This window comes from Anopheles maculipalpis, chromosome 3RL (genome assembly GCF_943734695.1).
Source record: "Anopheles maculipalpis chromosome 3RL, idAnoMacuDA_375_x, whole genome shotgun sequence".
NCBI lineage: Eukaryota > Metazoa > Arthropoda > Insecta > Diptera > Culicidae > Anopheles > Anopheles maculipalpis.
This window is the reverse complement of record NC_064872.1, coordinates 32,496,768-32,524,358: the sequence shown is the minus strand read 5'-3', so window position 1 is coordinate 32,524,358 and position 27,591 is coordinate 32,496,768. Positions and strand designations below refer to the sequence as shown.

General features: G+C 41.0%; 3 protein-coding genes, 2 non-coding genes and 1 pseudogene across 12 annotated transcripts in view; 3 read left to right on the top strand and 3 right to left on the bottom strand.

Annotated features, from left to right (window-relative positions):
- The window catches only part of LOC126564205 (sodium/hydrogen exchanger 7), a 714,899-nt gene that overhangs the window by 285,262 nt on the left and 402,046 nt on the right, over positions 1-27,591 (bottom strand). For 7 of the 8 annotated variants that reach the window (XM_050221177.1, XM_050221179.1, XM_050221178.1 and 4 more), the window contains exon 1: positions 17,184-17,192. The exons of the other annotated variant lie outside the window; for it this stretch is intronic. The gene's annotated coding sequence lies outside the window, so the exon portion shown is untranslated. Of the gene's footprint in view, positions 1-17,183; positions 17,193-27,591 lie in introns of those variants that run through there. 8 annotated transcript variants of the gene reach the window in all.
- On the bottom strand, positions 5,300-6,178 carry LOC126565739 (dTTP/UTP pyrophosphatase). Its single transcript, XM_050222947.1, has 4 exons — positions 6,064-6,178; positions 5,722-5,966; positions 5,510-5,656; positions 5,300-5,444 (listed from the first exon to the last, which is right to left on the bottom strand). Exons 1-4 carry the CDS (start codon positions 6,151-6,153, stop codon positions 5,300-5,302), a joined length of 627 nt encoding a protein of 208 aa, XP_050078904.1. The 5' UTR covers positions 6,154-6,178.
- LOC126560566 (protein zwilch-like) lies at positions 6,661-9,454 on the top strand. Its single transcript, XM_050216523.1, has 5 exons — positions 6,661-6,795; positions 6,856-7,604; positions 7,679-7,845; positions 8,542-8,615; positions 8,693-9,454. The coding sequence occupies exons 1-5, from the start codon at positions 6,661-6,663 to the stop codon at positions 9,452-9,454; spliced, it is 1,887 nt and encodes a 628-aa protein (XP_050072480.1).
- On the top strand, positions 6,661-9,454 carry LOC126564290 (protein zwilch-like; annotated as a pseudogene).
- Positions 17,060-17,183, bottom strand: LOC126566286 (U5 spliceosomal RNA). The gene has a single exon (XR_007607345.1). It is a non-coding gene; the product is annotated as a U5 spliceosomal RNA (small nuclear RNA).
- Positions 18,390-18,513, top strand: LOC126566288 (U5 spliceosomal RNA). The gene has a single exon (XR_007607347.1). It is a non-coding gene; the product is annotated as a U5 spliceosomal RNA (small nuclear RNA).

The following is a 27,591-nucleotide window of genomic DNA, read 5'->3' as shown; positions in this document are numbered from 1 at the left end:
GAAGTGAGCGAGGGAGAGAGAGAGAGAAAGAGAAACATTAATGTTTAAAACAAAACAAGATGATACATCAACATCCTAACATACAACGGTAGGCTTTACGTTAACAAATCAGACACACACACACACAGCACACGAATGAATGGGCCGGGGTTTGGGTCGAGTGTACCGAGAGCGTAATGCTCGGAATGGTTCCGGATAACATCGCAGTGTACAACCGGATGAAATTGGTCAGAACGATAGAAATCCATGGAGGAATCCACATCCTATGGAGCTAAGAAGTAGCGAAAAATGCTTGAAACATAAAGAAAAGGAAGATACTCTTTCGGGTTTTAGTAACAATTAAACAAAGAACGATTGGTTGGTTGAGTTGTGAAAAAACCGTTTTTTTAGTGCCTTTTTTTTGCACATTTCTTCGTTTGTTTCATGTTTCCATGTGTGTTTATTTTTCAAATTTAATATCGATTCCACAAAACAACAGAATCATCGCGCTCTAGTACATGAGGCCCATACCTAGCCCTAAAAAAAACTCTTATACACAGAAGACAGCTGATTTTAGGTTTGTAAGTTTTATAAAAAAGCTTTTTTTTTTGTTCTGTTCGAGCTTAGTCGTGTGTCGACTTTACTAGCCCAGAGTACATATTATCCTTTCTTGCGGGGTTTGTTTTTGCTATGTAACTCGGACATCCTTTATGTGCCGTACACAGCAATTTGGAAGCGCCGTTGTGCGCTGCTTCTCACACATTCGTAGACAGAGAGAAAGAGAGACATATTATGATCCGTATCCGACAATGCCCAGTGCGTGTGTATGTGTGACCGTAGATCATTATTAATATATTGTAATAAATTAAATATTTCAACGAGGGAAGAGAACTCTTCAATATGTTCTGAGCTTTTTTTTTGGAACACATTGTTGCAGAAACAAGAAAACGACACTCGTGACATATCCGGAACATAGGTATTTCCCTTCCTGTTTTGAGAGTTACTTGTGTGTGTATGTGTATGCACCGTAATGAGATGAGTTTGTCTTTACGAGCTCAATCTATTGTTGCATCCGCTACTGACAAAATTGCCTTAATAACACTTTTAAGGGGGTTTTCAGTATAAATCTACCTTAATAGTGCTTCAAAAGGCAGATTTTGTCAATAAGGATAGTACAACTGTATGTATACACGTTGCGATCAAGCTTGTGGTGGGAACAACCTACCTGTGCAACTATAGCTACACAATGATTTATTGTATTTGTTCCGCGGAAAACAGTGGAAGGCAATTGCATCTATTTTTTAATTTATTAAAATTTACGACGAACCATACTGCAATCATTACAATATCGTACAAACAAAAAACACGTCAAGAAACACTTGTATATGTAAACGATCGAAACCAAAACCAAAAAAAAAACAATAGCGCAATGACACAGGCATTCAAAGAGGAAGAAAGTAAAAGGGCCTAATATCTGTATCCTAAAACATCGGGACTCTTCACAGGCGTTAATACGAAATGAATAAGGGTTTTTTTAAATAATTCTTTCTATTATATGTAATAATTTCCGCATCCGGGCATCCGGCGACCGGCAGAATAATTTATATTTAAAACATTATATTTTCTACACCAAACCAAAAATATCCTTCACACACACAGTACGAAGATGATATCCGCGTGTGTGGTTTTGGATATTTAATCAACCCGTACAAGAACAATAGCAAATTTTTACAATAGTTTTATTTGTTACTTTTAACATCTTTATTAGCGACACTGAAAATCATTGTGCAATATGGCCGTAAAATAATCCGCAAAGGCAAAGTACATAGTTCTGTTCTGTCTATTTAATTATGTGGTCGGCAGTATAGTCTTTAAATTGCTACAACCACCCACCACCAACTCACCACCCACCCACATTTCAGCTATCACTGCACAACACGCGCAAAGAACTCAGTGAAAAACTGTGATCGTAGCGATATGATCCTAACACTACACAATAGGATATGGTTTAGTTTAAGATGAAATCAAATGCTGCTACACTTTCAGCAAGAATTATAGTTCAATTATATTTCCGTTAAATTGCGGAACCTGTACGGAAGGAACCTTTGTTTGGAATGAGGATATTTTGTTTTTACAATTAGCCTTTGTTTTATGCTACATCAATGTCGATCATTCCACCAGAGTTTTTTGTTCCTTGTTTTTTGTTTCATGTAAAAAAGAACCTAATCAATCGTTACGAACACTACATAGTATCAATAAATTATTTATTGTTTAGTCTAAACAATCTGCAGAACCAGTTTTGGTAAAACTACCAGACAATGTATTAAATTATATTAAACACCGTGTAAATGAATTTGCACGTCGCCATTGCCCACGAAACAAACCAAATTCAAACCCCCGGCCGCAATTACATCTGTACAGGATAACTAAGTTTTAAGTTAACCAGAGTCCACCTGTGTGTGCGTGTGTATTAACGCCTGTGATGAACAACCGTGTTTCTTAAAAAGTTTAAGCACAGCGATCTCTTCCCCCATTTTACAATCGAACCCCCGATAAACAGTGAAGCGTGTCGCTCCCTTCGATGATATGAGTGTGTGAATGTTTGCTTTTCCCGCGGTAATAATTGCCAATGATTTTATGAACGCCACTTTCATTCGTATCCTTCGTACCGGATTTCGAACGAACCTCCAGCCCCACCAAAAAACGTACGGCCAGGAAAGACATGATATGTGCAGCAAATGTGGTTTAGCGTTGATGATGCGTACCCTAAAATGGAACGGATACAAAGATGGGTTTTTTTTGTGTTATTAATCTATGTCGAGCGCGTCCTGTTCGCTTTACTGCATATGCCCTCGGTTTTTAGCTATGCTCTAACCACTGTAATACCATGAGTGAGCGCATGAATGTGGGCCACTTTTTTCTGTGATAACTATTAAAAACAAGAGCGAACCGAGCGAGACTACCGAAAAAGAGGACAAAAAAGGATCGACATAAACTAAACCGGAGGGGAGGGTGTACCGGATACGGATACGAATGTAATGTCTTGAAACGTGGACACAACATTGCATACTTTTAGGATGAACAGGTTAAAAAACGTCGTTTGTATAATTTTGAGTATATCATTAAGATAACTGATCTGGATAATCAAATCTGAGGTACAGAAAAGAAATATAGTTTTTTTTTTCTTCAAACATAAAATCATCGAAGGGAGGATGCAACCGAACAGCAGCGTCCTTAAGGCGCGCAATAGTAATTTTCGTATAAGTTCCAATGCCGAGGGAAAAACATGGATTTTGTATGTGCGTGTTTTTGTTTTGTTTTACTTAAATCCTTATATTTACTTAACTCTGCCTACTATTAATATAGCAAAATGAGGATGAAGCGAGCCCCAACATGTGGTACATCATATGGCAAAAGAAGAAAGCCTCTACTATTATGTATTGATTAATAGTCATATATGATCGAATATGGCTAGAGTCTATACACAGAAAATAGAAATTAATACTAAAAAAACACACACATACACGAAAAGCTATACAAACAAAAGCACTAAATAATGGTGAAAACCGCAAGTAAAAATAAATATATAATCTCTCCTCCCGAGGGTGCCCTCCCCGGCACGGTGGCAGCAGCCAGTACTGTACGCGGGCAGGAAGGGCGCGCGTGACAAGATCGTATTCATATTTTATATACACAAGCAAACAACAAAACCAGAAAAGAATAAATACCAAGAAAATGATGCTGCTACAAGCGTTGTCGTTAACCAGAGGCCGCAAACTCAATCAACACCGACAGCTCTACCATTTAAAGAGACAAATGGAAATGGAAATGAAGATTCGGGATACAGAGTGCCTCGAACGAATGTAAGGACTCCTTGAAATTGAAATATTTCTCGACTTTGAACTTTGGGGATTAAAACCAGATTTTTTTATTAAAAATGATTTATATTCTTTAAAGGTTTCTAATGAGATACTTAGAAGTTCTTGTTTTTTAATTTTTTTCAGTGTTTTACAAATTTTTCTGCTTTTGGACGCTCGGTAACCGTTTTTCTATCAGTTTTCATGTTTGCGAAAAATAAAATCATGATTACCTATGCTATGAAAAGAAATCAATGCTATCATGAAAATTATTTACAAAATTGAGCAGATGTCCAATTTCGAGGTGTTTAGATTTCTGTTTGAGGCACTATATTCACGATACTCGAAAGAATCTGTGTGAGGAAATTTCGGTTTTGGTTGATACGTGGGAAGGAAAACTCGAAGCAAAAAAAAAAAAAAAGGGGGCGCGCCCATATGCGCCTATATTGATAATGATCACTTTAACTGTTGCGGTACTTGGATAATAATGTAATTCATTTGTGGTGTGTGTGGCGTGTATTATTTTGTAACCGGTAGTTGAAATGGGCCCTGGACTGGCCAATGATGATGCGGTGATTTAGTTGAATGAATGTAAAATGCATCTCCACTCTGGAGGTGTTTTATATTAATTAATCAATCGATTGTCGTCCAGATAAACGATCATTATTAGGCATCGTCCGCACACTAACAACACGTGTACACACACACACGCACACCACGTATAGCGAAAGATTGCAAACATTGTGAGAAACAGTGCTGAAAGGCCATATCTCTTCGTATCCCTAAGAGCACTAGGAAAATCGAGGACTCCCGGAAACCGGAATGTGGGTGTGTATGTATGTGTGGTTGTATGTAGCACGCATCAGTTCTCTTCACCGAGAAAAGTGCTTTATTACTTCTTTTATTTTCTGTGGCGTCTGAAGGGAATTTAAAAACGAACGAGTACGAAAAATACCACAAGGCACAGAGAGAAAGAGAGTATGAAAGTAATGTTAGAAAAGAAACAAAAGAAATGAAAACATAAAAAAGATAAACAAAACCGACGATATAGTCAACTTAAAACAAAAAAGAAACGTAAAAAAGAAAACTCTACTGTGAACAAACGATGAAGCAAAACAAAAAAGAGAAATAAAACAAAATATAGCTGATAAAAGCACATCCAGCCTCAGATCATCAAGCCGAACATCATTTGGGCAATGGCAGATGGAAAACAGTAAAGAAACTTGCTACAGAAAAAGTAAAAAAAAAAACACAATATTATACTGAAATAGATATTGTAATTTTATGGAATGATTTGTATCAATGATCATGTGGTCTATTTCGATTGATTTTTGTTGACTGTCTTACATGATGACTCGTTAGTTTCGAAACGTTTCGGAAACATTTTTAATCCATAGCCAATCATTCAACTTTGGGGCTTTAAATAAGGGTAAAAATATATATATTTCTATATTACCACGTCTTTATTCTATGTGATAGTCAAATAGCTTACACAGCTCTACTGAAAGTCGGTACATCGGTAGTCCTACTACAGTGAAATAATCTCCTTCGATCTTTTCCACGAAGTTACCACCCAATCCTTGAATACCGTAGCCTCCGGCTTTGTCGCTGTAACAAGAAAATAATCAATTACAGTTCTATTTACAAGTACTGGTGGCCAAAACAACACTTACAGAGGTTCACCACTGTCGACGTACGCCTGAATCTGGGCAGCTGTTGCCTTGCCAAAGTGTACCTGGCACGATTCGGTAAATTTAACCTCCTTATCATGATATTTTATTACCACACCGGTGTACACGACATGTGTGCGACCCATAAGTCTGTGGAAGAAATCCATTGGAGCACCGTTTTAGTTTGCTTTTTATTAATGCTTTCGTATACTTACTTTTGCAGCACTTCAAATGCATGTTCGGGTGTTTTTGGTTTTCCGTACATCTGCCCATCCATTGTGACCATGGTGTCGGCTCCGATTACAACGTCCGGTCGCGTTGCATCATCCTTCGATAGACGCTCGTATACTTCCCGGACTTTCCCGAGTGCCGTCATGGCTACATAATCGCTGAAGGAATACTGCGAAGGGTCAAGGTTTTCCTCGAATGTCGATGGACAGAGCTGGACTTTGGATATCCCCTAGAAGGTATTTGAAACGAAAAAAAAAATGTATCATGAAAGAACGACTTTTTGTTATCAGCGTTCCGATCTTTCAAACCCTCATTATTGATTTTACCAGATTTTGTATCAACTCCTGGCGTCGTGGTGATCCACTGGCAAGTACAACCCGTTTCGTTCCGATTCTATCAAGTATTGGCTTCAACATGATTTGATCAATTTTTTTTAAATAACTTTCCCCAATAAACTGCGCGTGGCTAGGCGAACGTGTTGAACGCAAGCAAACTTGGAAAAATTCCGCCTTGTTTGTTGATAAACAGTGATCTGACAGTTGGAATTTGTTCTCGTTCTTGACATATAAACGATAATATTCGGGTTGAGATTTTGGCGCTTAAAAAAAAGGGAAAAAGTGGCATTCCTTTTAAACTAAAGATAAATAAAAAGAAAATTTAAAACAAAATCTAATGGTTTCGTTAATGCTATTGAAATTATAAATCTCCTTTTGTTTGAATCAAACTGAAAAGGTCTTTCTGCTGTAAAAAGTCCGTTGCTGCTTTTGCTGTCAAAATTGTCATTCAATATCGTTGGTTGGGAAAAACAAAAACTGCGCGCTCCGGCATTGTTGACGTTGTGTTTCGATTTGAATCAAACCGAAGCCTCGCTTTGTGCCTTTTTTGTTTGCTACTCGTTGAGGAAACATTTTTATTTTGTGAAAATGACTGATTTGGCCAATGTTTATCAGCTGTTCCGCAGTAAGTTTGAGGAGAACGACTTTCAGTACTACGCTCCCCCATCGTACATACACACACTTACAGAAAGCAACGAAAAGATCATATTCGCCTTCCGAAAGGTATGTGTTTGTTAGCTTGCGATAAACTTGCTTGATAATGTGAAAATACGTTAATTGCAGAATGAAGACCTACCTTCCGATACCGATTGGGTGAAGAAATCACCGAAAAGCAATCCATCCAACAGTCTCGATCTAACCGGTTCTCCGCTGAAGGATATAAGCTTTGCTGATTATGATGATATCGGTATGTGCATTGAAGAAACAAATGGACTAACGGTGGGAAACCTGTGGGCGCCCGAGGAGGAAGCTTATGGTCCGCTGGCAACGGAAAAAGCTCGCTCTATACTGCAGAACTTTATCAACCTGGATTGCCGTACGGGACGGGGAAGCATTTGGACGTTGTGCTGTGGGACCGACACGGACCAGACGGTATTGCTTCAGCTGGCGATAAACTCCGCCTCGAACAATCAGCGTCAGTTTACGCGTGGTGTTGTGCGCTTTGCTGGGATGCATGCGAATGAGAATATTTCGTTGGCTCATCTTATCGGGTTGCATCGTGAGCGAGCCGGGGATGCAATGAAATTTAACCCGAAAATTCAAATTCAGCAGTGGTGCTCGTTGAGTCCGTACATAACGATTCGTTTAAGCTGGAACACGATGGGTGAAGGTGCTACGTTTGCGGTTGAGAGGAATGCACGAGTACGTTTGAGCCAGGAGTTCCCGATTAACAATGGTGCGTTTAGTCGCAGTTCACGGGCGGAGTACTTCTGGCAGCAACTGCAACGATTAGCATTGATGAGGGAGAAGATTATGGATATTCGTGCGAACCGAGCGATTGGCTATGCACGTAACGATCTCGGTGGAGTAGAGTAAGTTGGCAGTTAAGATTTGGATTTACAACACGGATAGTACACTAATACTATAATTGTCCTTCCTTTTGCAGCGAGATGGATCTGGAGTACGTGAAGCAAAAGGTGTACAACATTCTGTCAACATTTTTGGCAGTAGAACCCACCACTTACCAGTCTTCCTCGATCGCGGACATGGTTAGACAGGTGCAAAATCATAATCTGACGGATGTGATGGAACGGCTGTACGATGCATTGACGCGTATGTAAATCATTCTTATAACTAGACACAGCAAGACTAGGCTTTGAAATGTCTTGCTCTTCTTTCATTGCGATTATCTTGGAGATGGTTTGCAAGGCTTTTTTGCGAGTCCTACAAGAGGAGTCAGATATATACCCATATCAGTGAGGAATTCCTACATACACTGACAACAGAACCTAGTTTCCTAGAATCCCCTGTGACCCTGCCATGTCTACGTAACGTGCTCAACCCTGAGCAGGTCAAGGGGAAGAAGAAGATAGTAGCTTTGAAAAGTATTTGCTTTATAAAGTAAACTGGCCTACGAGTAGGAGAGTATTTTGATGCCCAAGGAGTCAATAAAGTCCCCTTGTCGTTTCTTTTGGAATCATCCTCCAAGGCTCTTGATAAAAATAACACGAAATAGGAAAAAAATCTTAATAAAAAGGAAAAAATAGCTAAAATAAGTTGCAGAGAATCTCATCGAAACCGTCTACAACCTCTGAGGACCAAATTCCATTCCACTGTCCATTAGCATAAATAAATGGGGTATGATCTCGCCCACTTTGCAGAGAACAATTTGACATCAATAGGAACCTAGCGAAACAAATTTTCAAAAGCAGAAATAGGGTCAGGAGGGAGAACGATTGGTTAAGCTTCTACAAAGTGACTTGGTGATGAGCGTGCGAAATTTAATTCCAAATCCTTCTCTACTTACAGTATGCTCTAACTATGACGATCTGAAGGCAGCCATCGATTACATCTTTCATTTGTCAACCCATTCTAATATTGTGGTAAATTATCCTTGTTGAAACATTCCCTGAATTCAAGCATTCTACCGATAATTCATGTGCATTTCTTGCCCTTCCAGAATGTCCCTACGAATGGTACTCGTTTCGCGCAGCTCATACTAGCGATGATCCAGGACCGTCTGGCTATACCTTCCCTGACCGGATCGGAACCGTACGAACTGCTGCTGGAGTGTGGTTTTAGCAAGCTCATGAACGACTATCGTACGATCTTTAGCGAGAGTGGTGTGTACGAGTTGGAGTTTGAGAAGCTCTTTCAACCCCAAGTTACTTGTACCCGCAAATCTCGATACGCTACCGGATCGGGACCACAAGCTGACCATGCCGGTGGTACCCAACGCAGCGCACTTTTGTTTCAACCTACCGTCGAGGATCGTGGACGCGAAAAGTCCATCCTTTTGAGCAACTTCGATGAGGATGAGGTGAAGATTCGGCTTAACCGACTGGCGCAGGTACACCTGTTGCTGGAGCATCTATTGCTGCTGGAAAGTGTCGTTAACGTACCGTCGATTTATGGACGTGTGTGTGAGCTGTATCTAAACCGGCAACCGTTCAGCTATGGTGAGGTGTACAATCGGAAGTCCGATCTGCTGGAGTTTGATATGGATGAGTTTATGTTGCTGTGTAAAGCGGATCATTTGCTACCGTGCGCAAGGCGCGTTTCAATGTCGTCGGGTAATTTGTTGCAGAAGCTGGAAACCGTTTTCTACCAGAACACTAGACCGTTGTTACCGGAGCGGTTTTATCCACAGTTTGAGTGTAAGGAAGTTGAGAGTAAGAATGTGTTCTGGTGCTATGAGTACGATCGCATTGAGCGTCTTTGAAGAGCGGAAGCCGATTCGTAGGTATGAGGTTTATTTGTATCGAATAGAGTAAGTTTAAAGAGTACGTTGGATGTGGGAAAAAAGCATTAAATATATGTTTTATATCAGCTACACACGTTAGATACAACATGCTTTGTTTATCTTTTGTTCTGTTTTCATCACATTGTACAGAAACCGCGAATGACATTTTGTTACAGAAAATGCATTGCATTACTGAAAAAATTTACCGCAAATTATACCATTTCCGATGTTACATTTGTCAATTCAACTTATAATTTTAAGATTTCCAGAGATTCCTTCTTTAGGATTTTTTCTTTCCTTTGTACTACATTTAGCACGGTTTCCCAGAGACCTTTGCCAAGGTCCAAAAATTTGAAATCATTTTGTTTTGGCCATCGGGCCGTGCTGCTCTAAAAATTGTATATTTTTTTAGAGAGGCTTATATTTATACAATTATAATTAAATTATAATTGTATAATAATTTAATAGTTCTCTACTGGACAAATAGTCTAACAGAAGCCAGGCTAGAAAGTGTTGTCTTCTTTGTAGCGCTTACGCTTATGTCTTATGAGGGTAAAGCACTCATTTTCAATGAAGAATTACCTCCAGTTGAAGAAAGAGAGGTTTTGCTAAACAATTGGGAACAAGCTCTAATACTCACCGAACGTTTTGTTCCATGATGTCTCACTGAATTGAGGCCATGTCCAGAACAAAACACGTTTTGGTGTTCGTGTTAACATCCGTTCTGCAAAAATGGGTCTTCTGTTTAACTGATATTCTGTCAGTTAACCGAGTTTTCCCGGGATAAGGCACAATCCAAGGAAGAAATGCCTTGTAAAATTTGTAATTAGTACACGACATTAGCATACGACACTGAGTAGTGTCGGGGTTCTAATCTCATCAGGGCCGTTCCTTGTAGTGAGAACATTGATTATCCAACTAAGGGGTACCAACAAGTCTAGTAAATTATTCGATGGTCGGTGTGACCTAATTTTAAAATTTTACGAAGAATTTAGGTCAGTGAAATTAACAATCGCTAACGCGAAGACCTTTAAAGGTTTTAGTGCTAAAAAACATAGCTTTTAATTTTTTTCTCATCTTAATATTTCAGGAAGATCGCGATCGTTTACCATGTAAGATAAAGAAATGGGGGTTGATCTTTGATAAAGTTTGAGAAACTATTTTATCCCTCAGAAGACTTCCCAAAATCACCTTATCGCAGAATAACCTTTAAGAATTTTAATATCCAATAAGGCCTAATAACGACAATAAAATTACATTCTTTATTTGCAAGAATGCTATGAAAACTGTTGTAAAAGGCATGCAATTGGTTCTTACAAAAGTAAAGGGGACGCAATTTGCATAACTTCCCCGGCAACCGGTGTAATTGCAGTTCTGCCCTTCAACTACCACCCGATGCTTGTCCTTTTCTTAACTTTCACCCAATCTAGAAACCCTTTCGGCTCTGCGCCAATTGGTAGGTTCGCGCCTTGCCAAGTACCGCAGACCCGCTGAACGGAACTTTCGCGATGCAAAGCAACGCTCGACCGGAAACATCCGGTAAGCGCATAATGCAGCCACAATGAAATGCGCAACATACGCGCTGCCACCTGTAGCGGATGCAGCCCTTCGGTACCAGCTGCCGCATGAATTAGAGGGTGTGTACTCACTGACACTGGTCCATTCAAATTACACATCCCGCAAAAAATCGCGTGAATAAACTAGGCGCGTGTGTGTGTGTGTGGGCAGATGGAAGGCGCGCGTGGGGTGGTCTGAAGGAGACTGATTTCATTCATAAAAATTCGCAACCTTGCCAGGGGTATGTGTGACAGGTGTTACACATGCCTCAGCACGCTGGTGGCCTTTCCCACCGAAAACCGGTTGATAGCGTCATGCCCACGATCATTGATCGAGCGTGGTGGTTATTGAAACGGGGCACGTGAGCCATGCGCCGAACAGCGGGTGCATTGATTGCGGAGTTTAAACGCCTTCTGTCTGGTGTGTGCCTTTTCCACTGGGGCTTGTTGTGTCAATGAACGATCGGTGTTGGCGATCGTGAGCATGAGTTTGGTGCGTGATCTTATGGAAGTGAATGAGCATAGAGAGATGCCTCTAGTTCGAAGACTGAAATTAAGAGTTTAAGCTGAAGATTAAGAGAATTAAACCTGTGTGACCGATATGGCCTATTAGAGTGTCTTTCTTGAAACACTCGGAATTTTAAAACCAAACATGTGTAGATCCTCACTTTTTTTAGTTTCAGCCATTCGTCGATCGATCGTAAACATCGATTTAGTGTTAATTTTTCTGCGAACCGGATTTAAGTTTACTCAAATGACTTGCAACGCGTGCCAACGACATGCGTCATGTAAACTGTCGCAAAGATTCCTCCATAATCATGTGGCCCCTGGCTGCACCTTGAAGTAGTTTCCCCGGTGGGTCAGGCCGGTTTCGCAGAAGCACGTACGCGCAATCCACTTTTATCCACCTGAGCTTACCCGAGGGTCGGTAAAAACCCAACGCGCATCGCCATCGGAATGCAGCTGGTCTCCCCCCCCCCCCCCCACGTACAGTAACAGCAGAAGCCCAGGGCCAACCAATGATTGCTGTTGTCAGCAGAGTGTAGTGCCCATTAGCAGGTGACCGTTGAATAAATACATTCGAATATGTGCCCGGCTGTATGTTTTAGTATTCTCAGAACGTCAGTCACGTTATTATGATTCGCGCACGCGTCGTCCGCCTATTGGTTTGCTACTGACGCGATTTGTGCCCGTTTTGGCGGAAGTACGAGGACGTTCTTGTGTGGAAAACTGGAGAAAAAAAGAAGGGTGTTAATCGTACAAGATTCGAGGCTGCAACTTTGTAAGGGTTGATTGAAAAAGTGTGTCCAAGCATTTGACTTATTTCCTGTCCCGATGATGGCTTCTGGAGTCTATAAATTGCTGTTCAGAAACTGGAGATTTAACTTCTAGAATTTGAGATAATTTGCATGACAAGCAGGATATTAATGAGTTTTTGAAAAAAACTACTTGAGAAGCTGCCGAAGATCAGAGGCAACTTCAGATCGAATTTTTAGAGCGCTTTCGCTATGCACTTAGTGCTGTGTCTTTTGCTAAATGGGTCACTGACGAGCATCTTCCAGGTGGTAAGTGAGTCCGGCTGATGATGTTAATGATGTGCAATTCTGCAATTCTGATGATCTAGACCTAGACGGTCTAGATCAGAGAGAATTTCCGCCATCATGCATCGGCTGATTGTTAAGATTTGGGATCAGGAAAAACTACCGGACGAATGGAAACTGGGTGTCATACACCCGGTGTACAAAAAGGGCGACAGGATGTACTGTGCTAACTTCCGGGCCATCACAGTCCTGAATGCTGCCTGAATGTCCCGAATACTCTTCTGCAGACTGGAATCTATCCCCTTGTTACAGATTTCGTCGGAAGCTACCAAGCTGGATTTGTTGGAGGCAAATCGACAACCGACCAAATCTTCACTCTACGGCAGATCCTCCAAAAATGCCGGGAGCACCAGATCCCTACGCACCACCTGTTCATTGACTTCAAGGCGGCCTACGATACGGGGACGAACTCTCCTGTTTGTTGTTCAACATCGCTCTGGAGGGTGTCATGCGAAGCGCGGGCTCCGAGGCACGATTTTCACCCGATCTCTCCAATTCCTTGGCTTCGCGGATGACATCGACATCATCGGACGGACAACTGCGGCGGTGTGCGAAGCGTACACCCGACTGAAACGCAAGGCCAATAGAATTGGATTAAGCATCAATGCGACGAAGACAAAATACCTGCTTGCCGGAGGCTCTGACCGTGATAGAGCCCGACTCGGAAGCAGAGTATCAGTTGACGGCGACGATCTCGAGGTGGTAGAGGAGTTCTGCTACCTTGGTACGATCGTAATTTTGGATAACAACGTAAGCAGCGAAATCCGAAGGCGCATTGTTTAGGGGAATCGTGCCTACTACGGACTACACAAACTCCTGCGATCCAGAAGGCTCCAGCAACCTTCTACGGCTACGAGTTTTCGAGCGGTGGTTGCTAAGAACTTTTAGTGGCATTGTGTTCGAGCAGGGCGTGTGGCAAAGGAGAATGAACCACGAGCTAGCGGAACTGTTTGGCGGTGCTGATATTCTGACGTTAGTTAAAGCCGGAAGGATACGTTGGCTGGGGCACGTGATGATGTTGCCGGACCCTTTCGGCATGAGGCTGTGATCAAGTGGAGTCAAACGTGTCGGAGATCGGATGCAGCCGTGGATGGAGGACTGCAGCCCTAGATCGAGTTTCCTGTAAACTAATTGGAGACCTGGCCATGTCGACACGACGACACACAAGAAGCAAGGTCCACCAATTAAGGAATATTCACCTAGTACTTGAAGATGACCCAAGGGGACTTAAAAAAATCACTGAAATCACTCTCACTCATGAGCAACATTTATAGTTCAAATGTTGGCGTATCTTCTGGTAATTCTTAAGACTTTTGGACTCGTACATTTGAAATTGCACGTAGCAATTTTGAATCTTAAAAATTGTCAATAATATTAATTAATTGCTATCTGCCTGAGGAATTACATTATGTGAAAAGAAATTCCATTCGCAAAGACTTCCTTAACTTGATACAAACATCCTCTTTTTCTAAAGAGAATTAAGAATATTTAAAGAATGTTGCTAAGGCTTATCCTTCACATTACTGCTTAAATTTTTATAATAAGGAACGTGCCTTGCCTTATTGCTAAATAGTTGCTATTATCATCCTCACAAAAAGGGCAAATCCAAGCTCGATTAAATAAGTACCACGATTGAACACTGAACGACCCTCTCCCTCCATCCACCACAAAAACCCTATGCTTTTGGGGTGGAGCTTTTGGACGAAAAATTGTCCCACTGGCCGACTATTTTCCATTTGCGAAAAGCCAAAAAAAAAAAACCAAACCACGACACATTTTTTCATCACGCAAAATCAACCACGGTCCACTTCACCGGTTCGATACGTACCGTTTTGCGGTCCGTTTTGTCGCCGACAAAGTGGCCGATCGCTCTCAACAAGTGCGTTCGCAATCGCAACGTCATTCGCACTTTCTCTGACCACTAGCGTGGCCTTGCGGGCCGATGTCTTGCAGTTGAGCTGGTGGCGAAAACTGTTGGCGGTATAATTTAACGGTGATCGCACCATATTCGCCACCATTCGCTACTTTCGGTAGCGTCGTGATGGGTCTCTTTTGTTTTAGTGGACGATTTTTAACTGTGTTTTGTTTGCAGTTTGTCGCGTTTGGGGACCGGACTCGACTGGGGATGCTTATGCAATGTGCCACAGCGAAAGCCTTTCACTTCCCGTTACGGTTCGATGTGCGTGGAAGTGAGCTAAACAAGGGAGGTGTCCGGTATCCGGAAAATTGTCTACCCATCCGTTTGGGACACGACCTGTATCGGATATACTGGCGTCGATTGATCCACTCCTGCTCGTAGAGACGACGGTTGGTGCGATTAGGGTGAGATGGAAGAGCGAGCAATTCCGATTTTATGGTAGGGTAGTTAAATTCCTTATCAGGTCATTCGGTGTTGGTGATTCGCACCCTTACCCGGGTTGAAATGGTAAGACACTGTGGCGTCCAATGGTGTTCCAGGGTTCCAATGTCTAATGAAACCGCTCACAGAAGCTGATCAGATACGATTATACTGATGTGTGTGTTTTTATGCCACTGTTTCTTCTGCTCGAGACGATTCAGATACAAAAAAGACGCGTTTTCTTTTTATTTTTAACTAATTTTAACTAAAAAAAATTAATAAAAAAATTAAAAAACAAATAAACACACTCTTATTGCGTTTTTCTAGATAAAATTGGTCTTCAGAAGAAGATACTTGAAGAAATATTTTTTTTTATCGTATTTCTTGATAAATCTTAACATTCCGGTACTATTTACTGTAATTCAGTAAGAATTATTCGTTTCCAGATTATAAGTGACCGTTAAAATTTTCCTTTAACTTATGCAAAATACGGTTGTTGAAGAATTTTAATAGTCATTAGCGAATTAAATTCTCGAGAGTGAGTTTACTGGCCGTTTAATTGTCTCTCTGTCGACTGACTGACTTTTGACACGAGTTAAAGCAATTTATTTCAATTATTTTATCATAATTACGGCCACACCATATTCCTAGTTCAACTATGCTTAGTTTTAGAATAAAATTTAATAAAAGTAATTTAAATACAGAGTATCCCAGCAATTTTCGACACTTTCCTATGGTTTTTTGCTGTGTGTCCAAATATTTTTGTTCACGTCTCGAGGTTTTTTGACGCGTTTCCACAAGTTTTTGTTCTTGTCTCGCAATTTTTTAAAGGTAGTAATTACTTCCTTAAAAAAAAGCTGTCATACGTTAAGTGTGACAGCTTGCGCCGTCTGGTCAACACCGCACGTTTGACTGTTTTTATAAACTAGATTGACGCGGCTTTCCTTTCGCTCTATCCTGGGCAGGCTCGATTGAAATATAAAAATTAACAGAGTGTAAACTGATACAATTTCACATAATTTTACTAAAGCTTTATGGCATAAAACGTAAATTTAACCACCATTTTTTCGATTCGATTCAATGCAAATACTTATTCACGGATTTGATTTTCTAACACTGATTGGGATGTGCAAAAAAAAGAAGAACGAATTAAAAAATCAGTTAAGCTCAAAAATATATTGAGACAAGTCAAAAATTCAACAAGAACAAGAACAACAATATTTGGTTGTCCTAAAAGGACTTAATATCCCTGATAGTCTTCGCAGGACAGCAATTTCCAGCATATTTATGGAAAAGTATGGCCATTATAACAGCAACCACTTTTATACTGACGGATCCTCATCAGAGCCGGGCATCGTTTTTGGCGTATATAACATTGTATCCGAGGCATATTTCCAACTACGCCAGCCATGCTCGATGTATGCAGCGGAGTTCGCCGCAATCTTTTACGCCTTGTTGATTATAAGTGCTTGTCCTCCAGACGAATATTTTATATTCTCCAACAGTTTAAGCGCTATCGAAGCATTAAAATCTGTGAAGGCTATTAAGAGCCCGGACTACTTCGTAAAAGAAATATTAAAGGTCTTAAGCTCATTGTTTGAGAAATCATTTCGGATATTTCTTGTTTGGCTGTCTGCACATTGCGGTATCTTCGGCAATGAGAAGTCAGACCAATTGGCCAAAAAGGGTGCTTCGGAAGGGTCCTTTTTCACCAGATAAAAAGTTTAAAAAGGCAGGAAAATTGATTCACTTTTATACAAAATTGCTACAAATTATTTTGCTTTTATTATTCTGTGTTAAAACGGCCTAGCCGTATTGCTTCAAATTATATTCTGATCCAATATTAAAATATCTTACAATGGTCGGACCTGTCGTCAAACTGAAAAATGTAGAAGTAGTGTTGGGTAACTATATTATTTTATTACAAATTGCTTGCACTTGTTTATTCGAAAATGTTATCAAGTGTTTAAGCATGAATACTTGAATATTTGGTTTAAACATCTTACGCGTGTAATATGAGAGATGTTATTACCCACAACATTTACGAAGCACCCTAAGTGATGAGTAAGATTTTATATAAAATTAGGGCTCGATCCAAGAAAGGATCGAGACGAACAAAAATTCAATTTAGACTCATTAGAGTATCCCTCTCCACGGAAATCTTTAGTAAAAGGCGAAAGATTTATTCGACAATTGAAGAGAGATCAGAGTACCTTCCGAGCGCTCGGAACGAACCACCGCATGGCCAGCCTGCATGTTTCTCTAGCGATGTATAAATCGAATGCTTCCCTCGAATGCTTCAGTTATGTTCGTTCTACACGTATGCTTATGCTACGGTTGCTGTCCCGTGCGTTACCCCGCCATGCGCCAGGCGAATAACAGGCAGAAAAAGGAACGGAAACAACTGGTTCTGCCCGTCCCATAAAGTGGCCGTTTGCTTGAGAGAGGTAACCGTTGCGAAATGCTTATACAGGAAGAATTCTATTTTTGGTCGTGCGTATTAAGATTTTGCATGCTTTTATTTATGTGAGGAATGTATGTAACTGGAATGGTATAGAAATGTTTAGAATTTTTTTTAAAAATAATTCGAAATAGATATAAAAATTAAATATTTCTTCTCTTGAAAAAAATATAAAAACTCTAAAAACAGAATACCTAGATTTGAACATACATCACACGCTGCATGTACTGCGAACGTCGACCTGATACTGCAAACGTCATGCGAGCTAAGAAAAACGATAAGGGCGACAAAGTACAGATAATGGTTGGGCAGCAGTTTGACGATATTATTTCAGTAGCATCATGTACCCTTACCCTGAATTATATACACAAAAATATTTATTTGAAAATGTTTTTGATAATTAATTGTTATTCTGTAGAATTCACACTTTCCATTCATTATTTTGGGAGCAAATAAAATAAAATAAGGACGAAAAATAAAAGGAATAGGTTTCAGTTTCCAACAGGCTTGTGCAGCTGTTTGATAATAAAAATTGAAAATTGGAATACTGTCAATAATTTTGCTTGCAAGCGTTTATGTTTCGATGTACCTGGCTTTAGGTTTTGTATTGAATTTTTATAAATATTTTTGTAAACATTATGTTGCATTATGTATGTGTTTAAGATGTTTAAAATCATTTTCTTTTCTTACTTTGCTAATGTTTTTAATGAAAAAATGGTTAAATTATTTAAATTCATTTTATGAACCTCAACATTTGCCTTGTACCTAGTTTACTTCTATTGGCTCTCTGTTCCCTACTTTGCAGTTCCTCTTCCCTTCGTGATTTCTTTCTTATTTAATCCTCAATCTCAGGGCATAAGAATGCAAAAAGAAGGACTATAATTGAAGGATAATGGTAGCCATCGCTAGAGAAACATGCAGACTGCCCATCCGGTGGTTCGTTCCGAGCGCTCGGAAGGTACTCTGATCTCTCTTCAATTGTCGAATAAATCTTTCGCCTTTTACTAAAGATTTCCGTGGAGAGTGATACTCTAATGAGTCTAAATTGAATTTTTGTTCGTCTCGATCCTACCTTGGATCGAGCCCTAATCTTAATAAAATATTTTACTGCTGTGTAACTATTTCTTATAGTGTTTTGCTCTTAATAATGAAATTTTCGAGAGTTATTACCCGTTGGAAGATTTTTAGTGTGGAAGTATTGAAATCCCAAGCAGATATTCCAAAACAGTCCCAATGCCCGCCCAGCCAACACCAAAACCATTTTTATCTCACAGCACAGTCGCTAAACTCGTTAATGGTGTAACCGAAACCAGTTCCGGATACACCCCGGGAGCCCTTGACATACACACACACACATCTGGTCAAATCAGATTGGGTAGCCTAATCGAAGCAGCGGAAAATCTCACGGTTTTCAACCCCATTCTCATCAACACATCACACGATCGATCAATTCAATCCGATCGATAGCCATGCACACAAACGATCGACCGATTCCACTTTATCACTTAAACCAAATCGTTGGAAGGAAGTAAGGGACGGCCTCCCGGAACTCCCTTTGCGCCGGCAGAGGTGTGCGGCCTTCATTAGATTTTCCAAAAAACTTAAAGAGCTCTTCGCTTAAAGAGTACAGCTCGACGACGGATGACGGAAATGGACCTGGCAGACAGGGTGCCGGTGGAGAAGATCCAACAAATCACGACACGACGGGCATGCGTGCAAATATTTGGGTCGCATCCCGGTCCAAGCGAGACCTACACACCGGATCATCCGGCGCAACACACATTGTGGCCCGGTCGGTGTCGACGAAAACTTGATGAATTCGTAAGAAAGAAAAAAAGAACTAAACCGAGTAAACGGCGAACAATTCTGCTGATGAGCAGCGAAAAAGCTGAAAACAATGTCTGCCACCGAGATGGGCAGGAAATGATGACCCGTGCACAGATGGGCAGCGGGGGATGGAATTTTGCTCGGCGAGGTGGGGTGATTGGTGGACAGATTCATTGCAGCGAGTCCCAGTCGCGAAAATGGCGTCCCGCTTTGGATGACAATTAATTGAGCAGGAAAGATAAGGGACGGTTCTGGTGGGTTGGGAGAAGATTGTGGGGAAGAAAAGACGATAGACGATGCAAGAGGCATCATTGATATCTGCTTCCGGTCGGCAGACCGGTGTACCGGTTGGTGGTAGTGGGTCAAGAATGTGCGTGAGCATCACTCTGAGGCGCTCGTTGTGCAAATGTGTAAGCAGCAGCAGCGAAGGCAATGTTGGAATGCTTCAAACGCGTTCTTAACGCAAGGGAACTTTGATAAAAAGTTAATGGTAAGGAATGGCAATGGCAAAAAATGCTTCCTTTTTTACGTGCTGGTTCCGTTCCGTGATTAAAAAGTGTGTGGAAATTCATATGACATTTTTGAGTTTTAAATTTTGCTAAACTTCTTTTCATCAAGCATGTTTGAATATGTTTTTCATTTGCTCGTTCGACTTGTTGTTATATAATTATTATAAAGATATGATTCAGTAAGATTGTTGGCAGCATTTGGTTTTAGTTTAGGAACTTTAATACTTAATAGTTCATTTATGAAACTGAGTTTGTTTTTATATTATATTTATCTATATTCTAATATAGCAGCTTATCGCCATATTGTCCGTTTTTATACTATATTTGTGAAGATTTTTTAAGTAAAGTCCGTTTAACATTGGTTTCATCTTAGTTGTTTAATTTTGTTTTGTTTTTTTCTATTTTTCCAGCGTTGTTTTTCGTTGATTTCATCCATTTCTCTTATTTGCTTATTGTTGTAAAATTTAAAGACATTTTATTGTTGCTTTTTACTACAGAAATTATTCCTGTTTCATTTTTAATCTGCGAGAAGAATTTTTAATGCAATATAAATTTTATACTTTTTGTTGAATTTTGACTATTTGTTTACTTTTATCAAAATAATTTTAAATGTTTAAAAAAATTTATATTTATTTATTTACAATTGATTATTACGCTCCAGTGCCGTATTGTCAACCCCGCTTGTGTTGAATAAATTTTCACATATTTCTAAGGCATTTTCTCCTTATTCTCTGCCTTATCCCGGGCATACTCGGTTAAATGTTTAATAATAATTGAAAAACAATTGTTTTGAATTTGATTTATTTATTAAAATCTGTTGTATGTTTAAAAACATAGAGAAATTATTTACTTATCAGGCGCTACAACCGCTTTGCGGTCTTGGCCTGCCGCAGCAGAATTCGGAACCCCTAACGGTCCCGCGCCCTCGTCCGCCAATCCGTTATCCCGGCCACACCACCCTCCCACCTCAGTCTGGGCCTACCACGCCTCCTCTGTCCGTGTGGACGGCCTAAAAGGACTTTCTGAGCTGAGTCGTCCGGTGCCATGCGTATAACATGGCCAGCCCATCGGAGCTTGGCGAGCCTAATTCGTTGCACGACGGTGAGGTCATCATATAGTTCGTACAGCTCGTCGTTGTAGCGGCTCCTCCATTGTCCTTCCACACAACACGGGGCCAACAATCCTTCTGAGCATCTTCCTTTCGAACGCGGCTTTCGACAGGGTCCATGTCTCAGAGGCGTATGTGAGTACTGGGACTTTAAAGATACGATACAGTCCCAGCTTCGAACGTCGCGACATGCTTTTTGAGGTGAGATGTTTCCTCAGGCTGTAGAATGACCGGCTGGCCATTCTACACTTCGGCAACTTCGTCTCTATGCTGTTTTCGGTGCTGACTTTAGACCCGAGATGAAGATTTGGACGACTTCAAATTTGCGGTCACTTATCCGTACATCAGCCCCACGTAGTTCCCGATTTGTTAGTAGGGTCGCTGATGGTGCCATCATCAATTTGGTCTTTGCCTGGTTAATCTGCAACCCGAGGTTTTTTTTCCGCCTGGTCGATCGTTTGGTAGGCCTCTGCTACCTGGAAGAATCGCAGACCAATGATGTCCATATCATCAGCGTATGCCAGGATCTGCGTTGACTTATAGAAGATGGTTCCCGAAGTCTCCACCTCCGCTAGAGAGGGCCGTTGAAGTTGAATAGGAGACAAGTGAGGCCATCTCCCAGACGTAGGCCTTTGGTGGTAGCAAAGGACCCAGAGAGTTTTCCATCCACCTTCACCTGGCATGTGACGTTGGTGTTGGTCTCACGGGCTCGTAGAGTTTTACCCTGGCTATGCTATCATATGCGGCCTTGAAATCTATGAAGAGGTGGTACGTGGTTCAACTGCTGTTCAGCCATCTTCTCCAAGATTTGCCACATGGTGAAGATCTGGTCAGTGGTAGATTTTCCGTTTCGGAATTCTTTTTGATAGTTTACAAATATCTGTTCAACGAAAGGGACAAGTTTATCCTTCTTGTATATGGGATAGATGATGCCAAGCCACAAGGCATCGATTCGCTATCCCATTCCTCAGTAACAAGTTATACTCAAATAGGGAAATTAATCTGAGTTTTTCTCACGTGGATTGTTAATATCAACTGGTCGCGGTAACTTGTTAAGCAAGAGATTACGCAGTCGTGTGGCAGAGACGGTAGTGACGGTCTTTCACACAACTGGTCCATGTATCGAATCTCATTTTGTCCGCAGTACTGACTATACTGACTGATACGGGTGAAACTCTTTCGAAGCTGCAGTGCCAATGAAGAAATTCAAGAAGCTTTCGGGCCCAGCTTGACAAGGAAAGGAAAATAATGAAAATATTGTTTTGTCAATGGATTGAAAAATATAAAAAAAATTTTTGTTAGATTTTATGTTTTTTAAATATTCGTATGAGCGCTATTCTGACGGTGAAAATAATCGTAGATTTTGGGCAAAAACTAGATTCGAACCGACGCCCTGTTACATGCTGATATTAACTTCATAACTTCTATAATTGCTGCTTTATGAATCATAATGTTACAACTATAAATGTTTATTAAACATTCGATTGAGTTCAGCATACAATTGATCATAAGAAACAGCACCGAAGAAACCCGTACTCAAACAAACGATGGTAAATATTATCGGCCCAACCAGTGACACGATAATTGATTCCCCTTTCCGTTTAATGAATCGATTTTGTTCGTTAACTTCAACGCTCGGCAATCTTTCAGGTTTGTTAGCAAATTGGAATTTCTTACACACACACACTTCCAATAGCCAGTCGAAAGGTTCAGCGAAGCCTCTAAACCGAAGCGCACTGGACGCATTGGGTGTTTAATTTTTCAAAAAACCAATTAAACTGCCGCCCGGTGCGTGATAACGGTGACGCTATCAACCAGCGTCCTGTTCATTTCCGTTTATTGGACTAAAGTCTTTCTTTGGTACGAATTGGGAGGACAGCAAGAAAAACAAACATACCGAAATAATGTAAGAAAATGCGACAAAAGCATGCATGGTGTGCAGTTGGTGGATTTGGAACAATTTTTCATCAAACGTGGGATAGGACTGAAATTTTAGCCTAATATTGAATGTACATTTTTAAATCTGAAAATGCAAGCACATCAGCTAATTTAGTTTAGCAATCATGCAATAAAAAGTTTTAACTTCATACAGATTATTATTAATATTGCTTCTGTGGCCTCATGTCCTCCAAAACACCCACAGTGTACGGTCGATCCCGGTTCGATGCGTATTGATTTCCGGTAGCTGACGAACGACCGATGGGCCGGCTCGCATTTCCCCCTAGACAGTGACCCAATTACGAGCATGACGCGGGACAAATTATTATGTCAGCCATTGCTGGTCCAAGGGGCACGTGCCTATTAAAGTTCCGTAGGTCAAATACTCGCCCAAAACTTTCGGTCGTTATTTTTGGCCACAATCGCATCAAATGCCCTTCACTGCTTTCATTGTTGCTTTTGTTTTACCTTAGTTATGTCTGTGCGTGTGTAAGTGTTTGGGTCCCTTTTGTTCTTGTTTGATTGTGCGCAAGAAATCGCGTGACGCGATCTTTTGCCTTTTCGCCGCACGCCTGTTGTAGGCGAGATTTATGCTCGCAACATTGCGGAATGTTCGATGGCACCGAAAAACCAGTTTCCCTTCGTTGGGGTGCTGTGGGGCGCGGGCGTAAAAGTTTTTGTTTTTGTGCCAATCAATTTTTATGACCAGCCCGCTACAGCTTGTTCTTGTGCTTCCGAGATCCGAGAGTAGTTCCCCAATCGTCATGGTTGCCAAAGAGGTACTCGTTGTGGTTGGTGGCAGATAGTAGAAGCAGGAATGGAGCCGAATAAGAGTCGCGTACCATTTAAAGATGATGTACTCGATTGATTTTCTTCCACCGATCCCCGTCCTGAAAATGGCGCGGCTAGGGAAACTGGGTCAGTGGATTGTTTTTATTTTTCGGTAGCCCTAGCTGTTCCTTTTTATGTTTTTTTATTAGTGTGGTCGTTGATGGAGGAAGTTGTTTTGAGGTGTAGCAGTAAGGTACCTCCACTTAATGATGGTTTCCGGTTGGTGTAACAGTGTCATTATGATGACGTGTAAGTCACGTGGAGAGGATTGTCTAGTAAAGAATAGTTGAGTCCTAATTTTACCTTTGATGGCTTTTGCCTTTAAGTGCACAGTTTATGCTGGCTGTAAACTTGCCATAATGCTTCTTCTTGGACTTGTTAACCTCTAGAGGTGCTATGCTTGGTGTTACTGGTTTCTTCGACTTAATTTTTCCCGTAGCTGGATAATCAGTCCTGCATACAGATGGATCCATAAGCACGAGGCAGTAGAAGAGTTCTGCAATCTTTAGAAAATCGTAACTTCGGATAACGATGGCAGCAGCGAAATCCGGAGACGCATTGTGCAGCGGAATCAAGCCTACTCCAGCCTTCACCGTTTGCTGAGATCCAGAAGACTTCGAGACCGCAATAAATGTGAAATATATCGCACGCTGGTTCGCCCGGTGGTTCTATATGGCCACGAGTCTTGGACCATCCGAGCGGAGGATGCAAACGCTCTTGGCGTGTTTGAGCGTCGCATCCTCCGGACCATCTTTGGCGGTGAGTGCGGAGAACCAGACATCCCAAGGGTAGCAAAGATCGGCAGGATACGATGGCTGGGGCATATTTTGAGGATGCCGGACTCATGCCCCGCTAAGAAGGTATTCGTCAGCGACCCCCAGTTCAGCACGAGGCGTCGGGGAGCAGAGCGTGTTCGTAGGCTGGATCAGGTGAAGGGAAACCTTTCGGAAATCGGGTGCCTACATCGATGGGAAGCAGCAGACAGGGATCGAGTTTGCTGAAGATCTATTGTTGACCGAACCATGTAACGACGACGTGCTCTTTAAAAGAGCAGACCAACATGACATGACGGCCTTCACCGTCTGCTGAGATCCAGAAGACTTCGAGACCATATGAAACGTGAGATATATCGCACACTGATTCTCTCTATGGCCAAAAGACTTGGATCATCCGAGCGGAGGATGCAATCGCTCTTAGCATTTAAATTCTCAACGGATATCCCACTAGGCAGTTAGGCGACACCCAGTTTTGTTTGAGGCGTTGGAGAGCTCAGCGAGTTCGTTTGTTTAATCAGTTGAAGTGGAGCCTGTTGGAGATCGGGTGCCTCGAGGGATCGAGTATCCTGTAGAATTATTGTTGTCCAGGTCATGTCAGATAACTATCATAGACTCCGAGCGTGCTTCAAGGTTTTCTGCTCAATGCCAAGCTGCCCTGGCTGTGGCGTCTGATAAATAAGAAGGTCGGTAATGGTTCATCTTAAGCTGGTCACACGATAGTTACAACTCATCCACTTATTGTGATTGTGATCGAAGAGAGGTCCTAATATTGACTCCCCATTTTTATTATGGCACTCATACATAAATTTATGCACATCTTTAGAAAGTGATTTTCAGGACTAGTTACCCAGCTTTTGTTCCATAAACATAAAAAAATGATGGTGCAGTAAGCTTGAATAATAAATTGTCTTGAACATCTATGGAGCATTTTTTTAAATGAAAACTTTAAGGACGTTAACATCAACTTTAAGGGAACTAACATTTTTGGAAACAAAAAAACTGTTTTCTTTTATAATAAACAAAGCAAAACGCACAAACAAATGAATACCTGTTTGCTATCTACCAATTTTCTCCACCATCATCAGCATCAGCAAAACATTCTACTCTTGTCTGCTGTTGTTTTGCTGACAGACTTTTCCTCCTTTCCATCTAAATGTAGACTGCGAAGGGCAGACCGACAAGCAAATTGCTGCTAGTGTTCCTCGCATTCGTTTATCAGAGCGTGACAATGTTGGCCAGCAGAGATGGCCGTACCTCTGTATTACGCAGTCCAGCTGTAGACGAAACTTTATCAAACGAAAACGAGCTGTACACACGTACCCGATCGGTAGTAATTATTGGGTTTTCGCTAAATGGACGAACTAGAGAACCGTCCGTTACATCATCCCACAGTTACAGTTCCCGGTCGGGTGTCTGTCGTGAGGTTTTACGCATCATAATGGGTCCGTTCCGTTTCATTCTTTCCATTTCCACGAACAGGGACCATCAAACGACACAAGGCAACAATGATGATGATGATGATAGCCATGATGATGATCACCGTCTTGACTAGGAAAGTGAGCCACAAGATACCACAATTCGCGTGCCATTTCCGATCGGTTCAACAGGGGATCGGGGTGGAGAATAGTTTCGTTGCTACATCCGGCCGGATGCATTCTGGTTTTGGAGCAAGTTTTTGCTGTGATTCTGTACCGATTGTTTCCGGTTCTGGATGGTGTGGTCGTGCGAGAATTTCGAACAAAGCGCGGTGTAACACACTAAGGGTGAATGAAATGGGTATGATTGACGGTATGATTGCAGGATGTACAGTACTGTGAACCCGTTTTTGAATGAAGGGAAGACACTAAAGGGGTAGTTAAAGTTAAGGTGTTACATAGGTTGTTATCATGATAAGCATGTATCTGTAGAAGCATTGATTTGTTTTGGTGAATGTGATGAAACATTTAAATGATCGCTTCAATAACTGCTTCACTAGTTGGGGCTAATAATTTTGTCACTTAAACATATATTTTTAACTTTTGGAAATCAACCTAATAAACTATAAAATGTAAAAGTAAACTCAGAACTAGCTTTTGAGAATTTTCTATAAAATATTATAGCAACATTTTCAGCTTGAAGACTCAAAACGATCAGATGCTTCTCTGTCGTGAATGGAGAAAGGCTGGATCATTTTCTTCGATAGTGATTTGCCCTGAAATTACATTTGCAAACCCAGCGCATCACATGACTATGAGGGTAATTGCAATTTTTTCTGACTTCTTTTATATTTTTTTCTTGCTCAACTACTTATAACATCTGCTTTTTTTGAGTTATTGTATCAAAAGACGGCTTCTTCTTACACAAGGACGAAGTGTTTGCTGCTTATCATTTTCAGAAAACTTTTTCATCATTTAAATGCAGGCACAGACATCTGACTGGAGCACAAATAAAGACCAATTTTTGTTATGATGAAACCACCAGACAAAGACGCCTTAGTTCGCTCGTGAGTTTCCATTACATTAAAAAGTTATTGCAAAACTAAATCAAGTGGGCCAAATCCGATTTCATTTAAATTTAAGATGGTAGTAGAAATTGTAAAACTTCTCCGTGTTTCTCCGTAACTGTTTATAACTTTTACCATGTTTTTTTAATCAGGAATAAAACCCAAATTGCCTTGCCTCGCTTGATGATAACAAATTTGTAAAGTCAGGTTACTTTTCAATGACTACCTTTCCCGTATTTCTAACTGGAAAATTTAGAAAATAAATATATCTTCTTCTTGGCTTAAAGATCTTCTTAAGCTACGCCGGCTATCGGATGGGTTACTAGACTTGCCGATGCCACGTAGTTTGATAGTGAATGATAGTTTGATAGTCCGGATGGGATTTGAAACCTGGTCCTCGGTCGAAAAGGCGACCCTGGTAGTGGAGGCGACCCTGTGGAGAAGGCTACAGCGGGGCCGTTCTTGACACAGTAGGACCGGCGGAGTTCAAATCCCATTTGGACCGTTCCCCTTTAGTTGAGGGAGGACTTGAATATCAAACTTCGTGGTTATCATCAACAAAGTCCAGTTCTCTGGTAAGCCATTCGATAGCCGCTTTGGCCATAACATAGAAATTGACAAATAACATAGAAATAACATGTAAGGAAAACTCTCAGGGTCCTTTGCTACCACCAAAGGCCTGCGTCAGG

Bases quoted from the DNA above. Each gene is read 5' to 3' on its own strand.
- LOC126560566 (XM_050216523.1), top strand. From the start codon at position 6,661: ATGACTGATTTGGCCAATGTTTATCAGCTGTTCCGCAGTAAGTTTGAG. The intron at 6,796-6,855 runs GTATGTGTTTGT...CGTTAATTGCAG, and splicing joins TCATATTCGCCTTCCGAAAG to AATGAAGACCTACCTTCCGA. The intron at 7,605-7,678 runs GTAAGTTGGCAG...TTCCTTTTGCAG, and splicing joins AACGATCTCGGTGGAGTAGA to CGAGATGGATCTGGAGTACG.
- LOC126565739 (XM_050222947.1), bottom strand. From the start codon at position 6,153: ATGTTGAAGCCAATACTTGATAGAATCGGAACGAAACGGGTTGTACTT. The intron at 5,967-6,063 runs GTAAAATCAATA...AATACCTTCTAG, and splicing joins AGGAGTTGATACAAAATCTG to GGGATATCCAAAGTCCAGCT. The intron at 5,445-5,509 runs GTAAGTGTTGTT...TTCTTGTTACAG, and splicing joins GTCGACAGTGGTGAACCTCT to CGACAAAGCCGGAGGCTACG.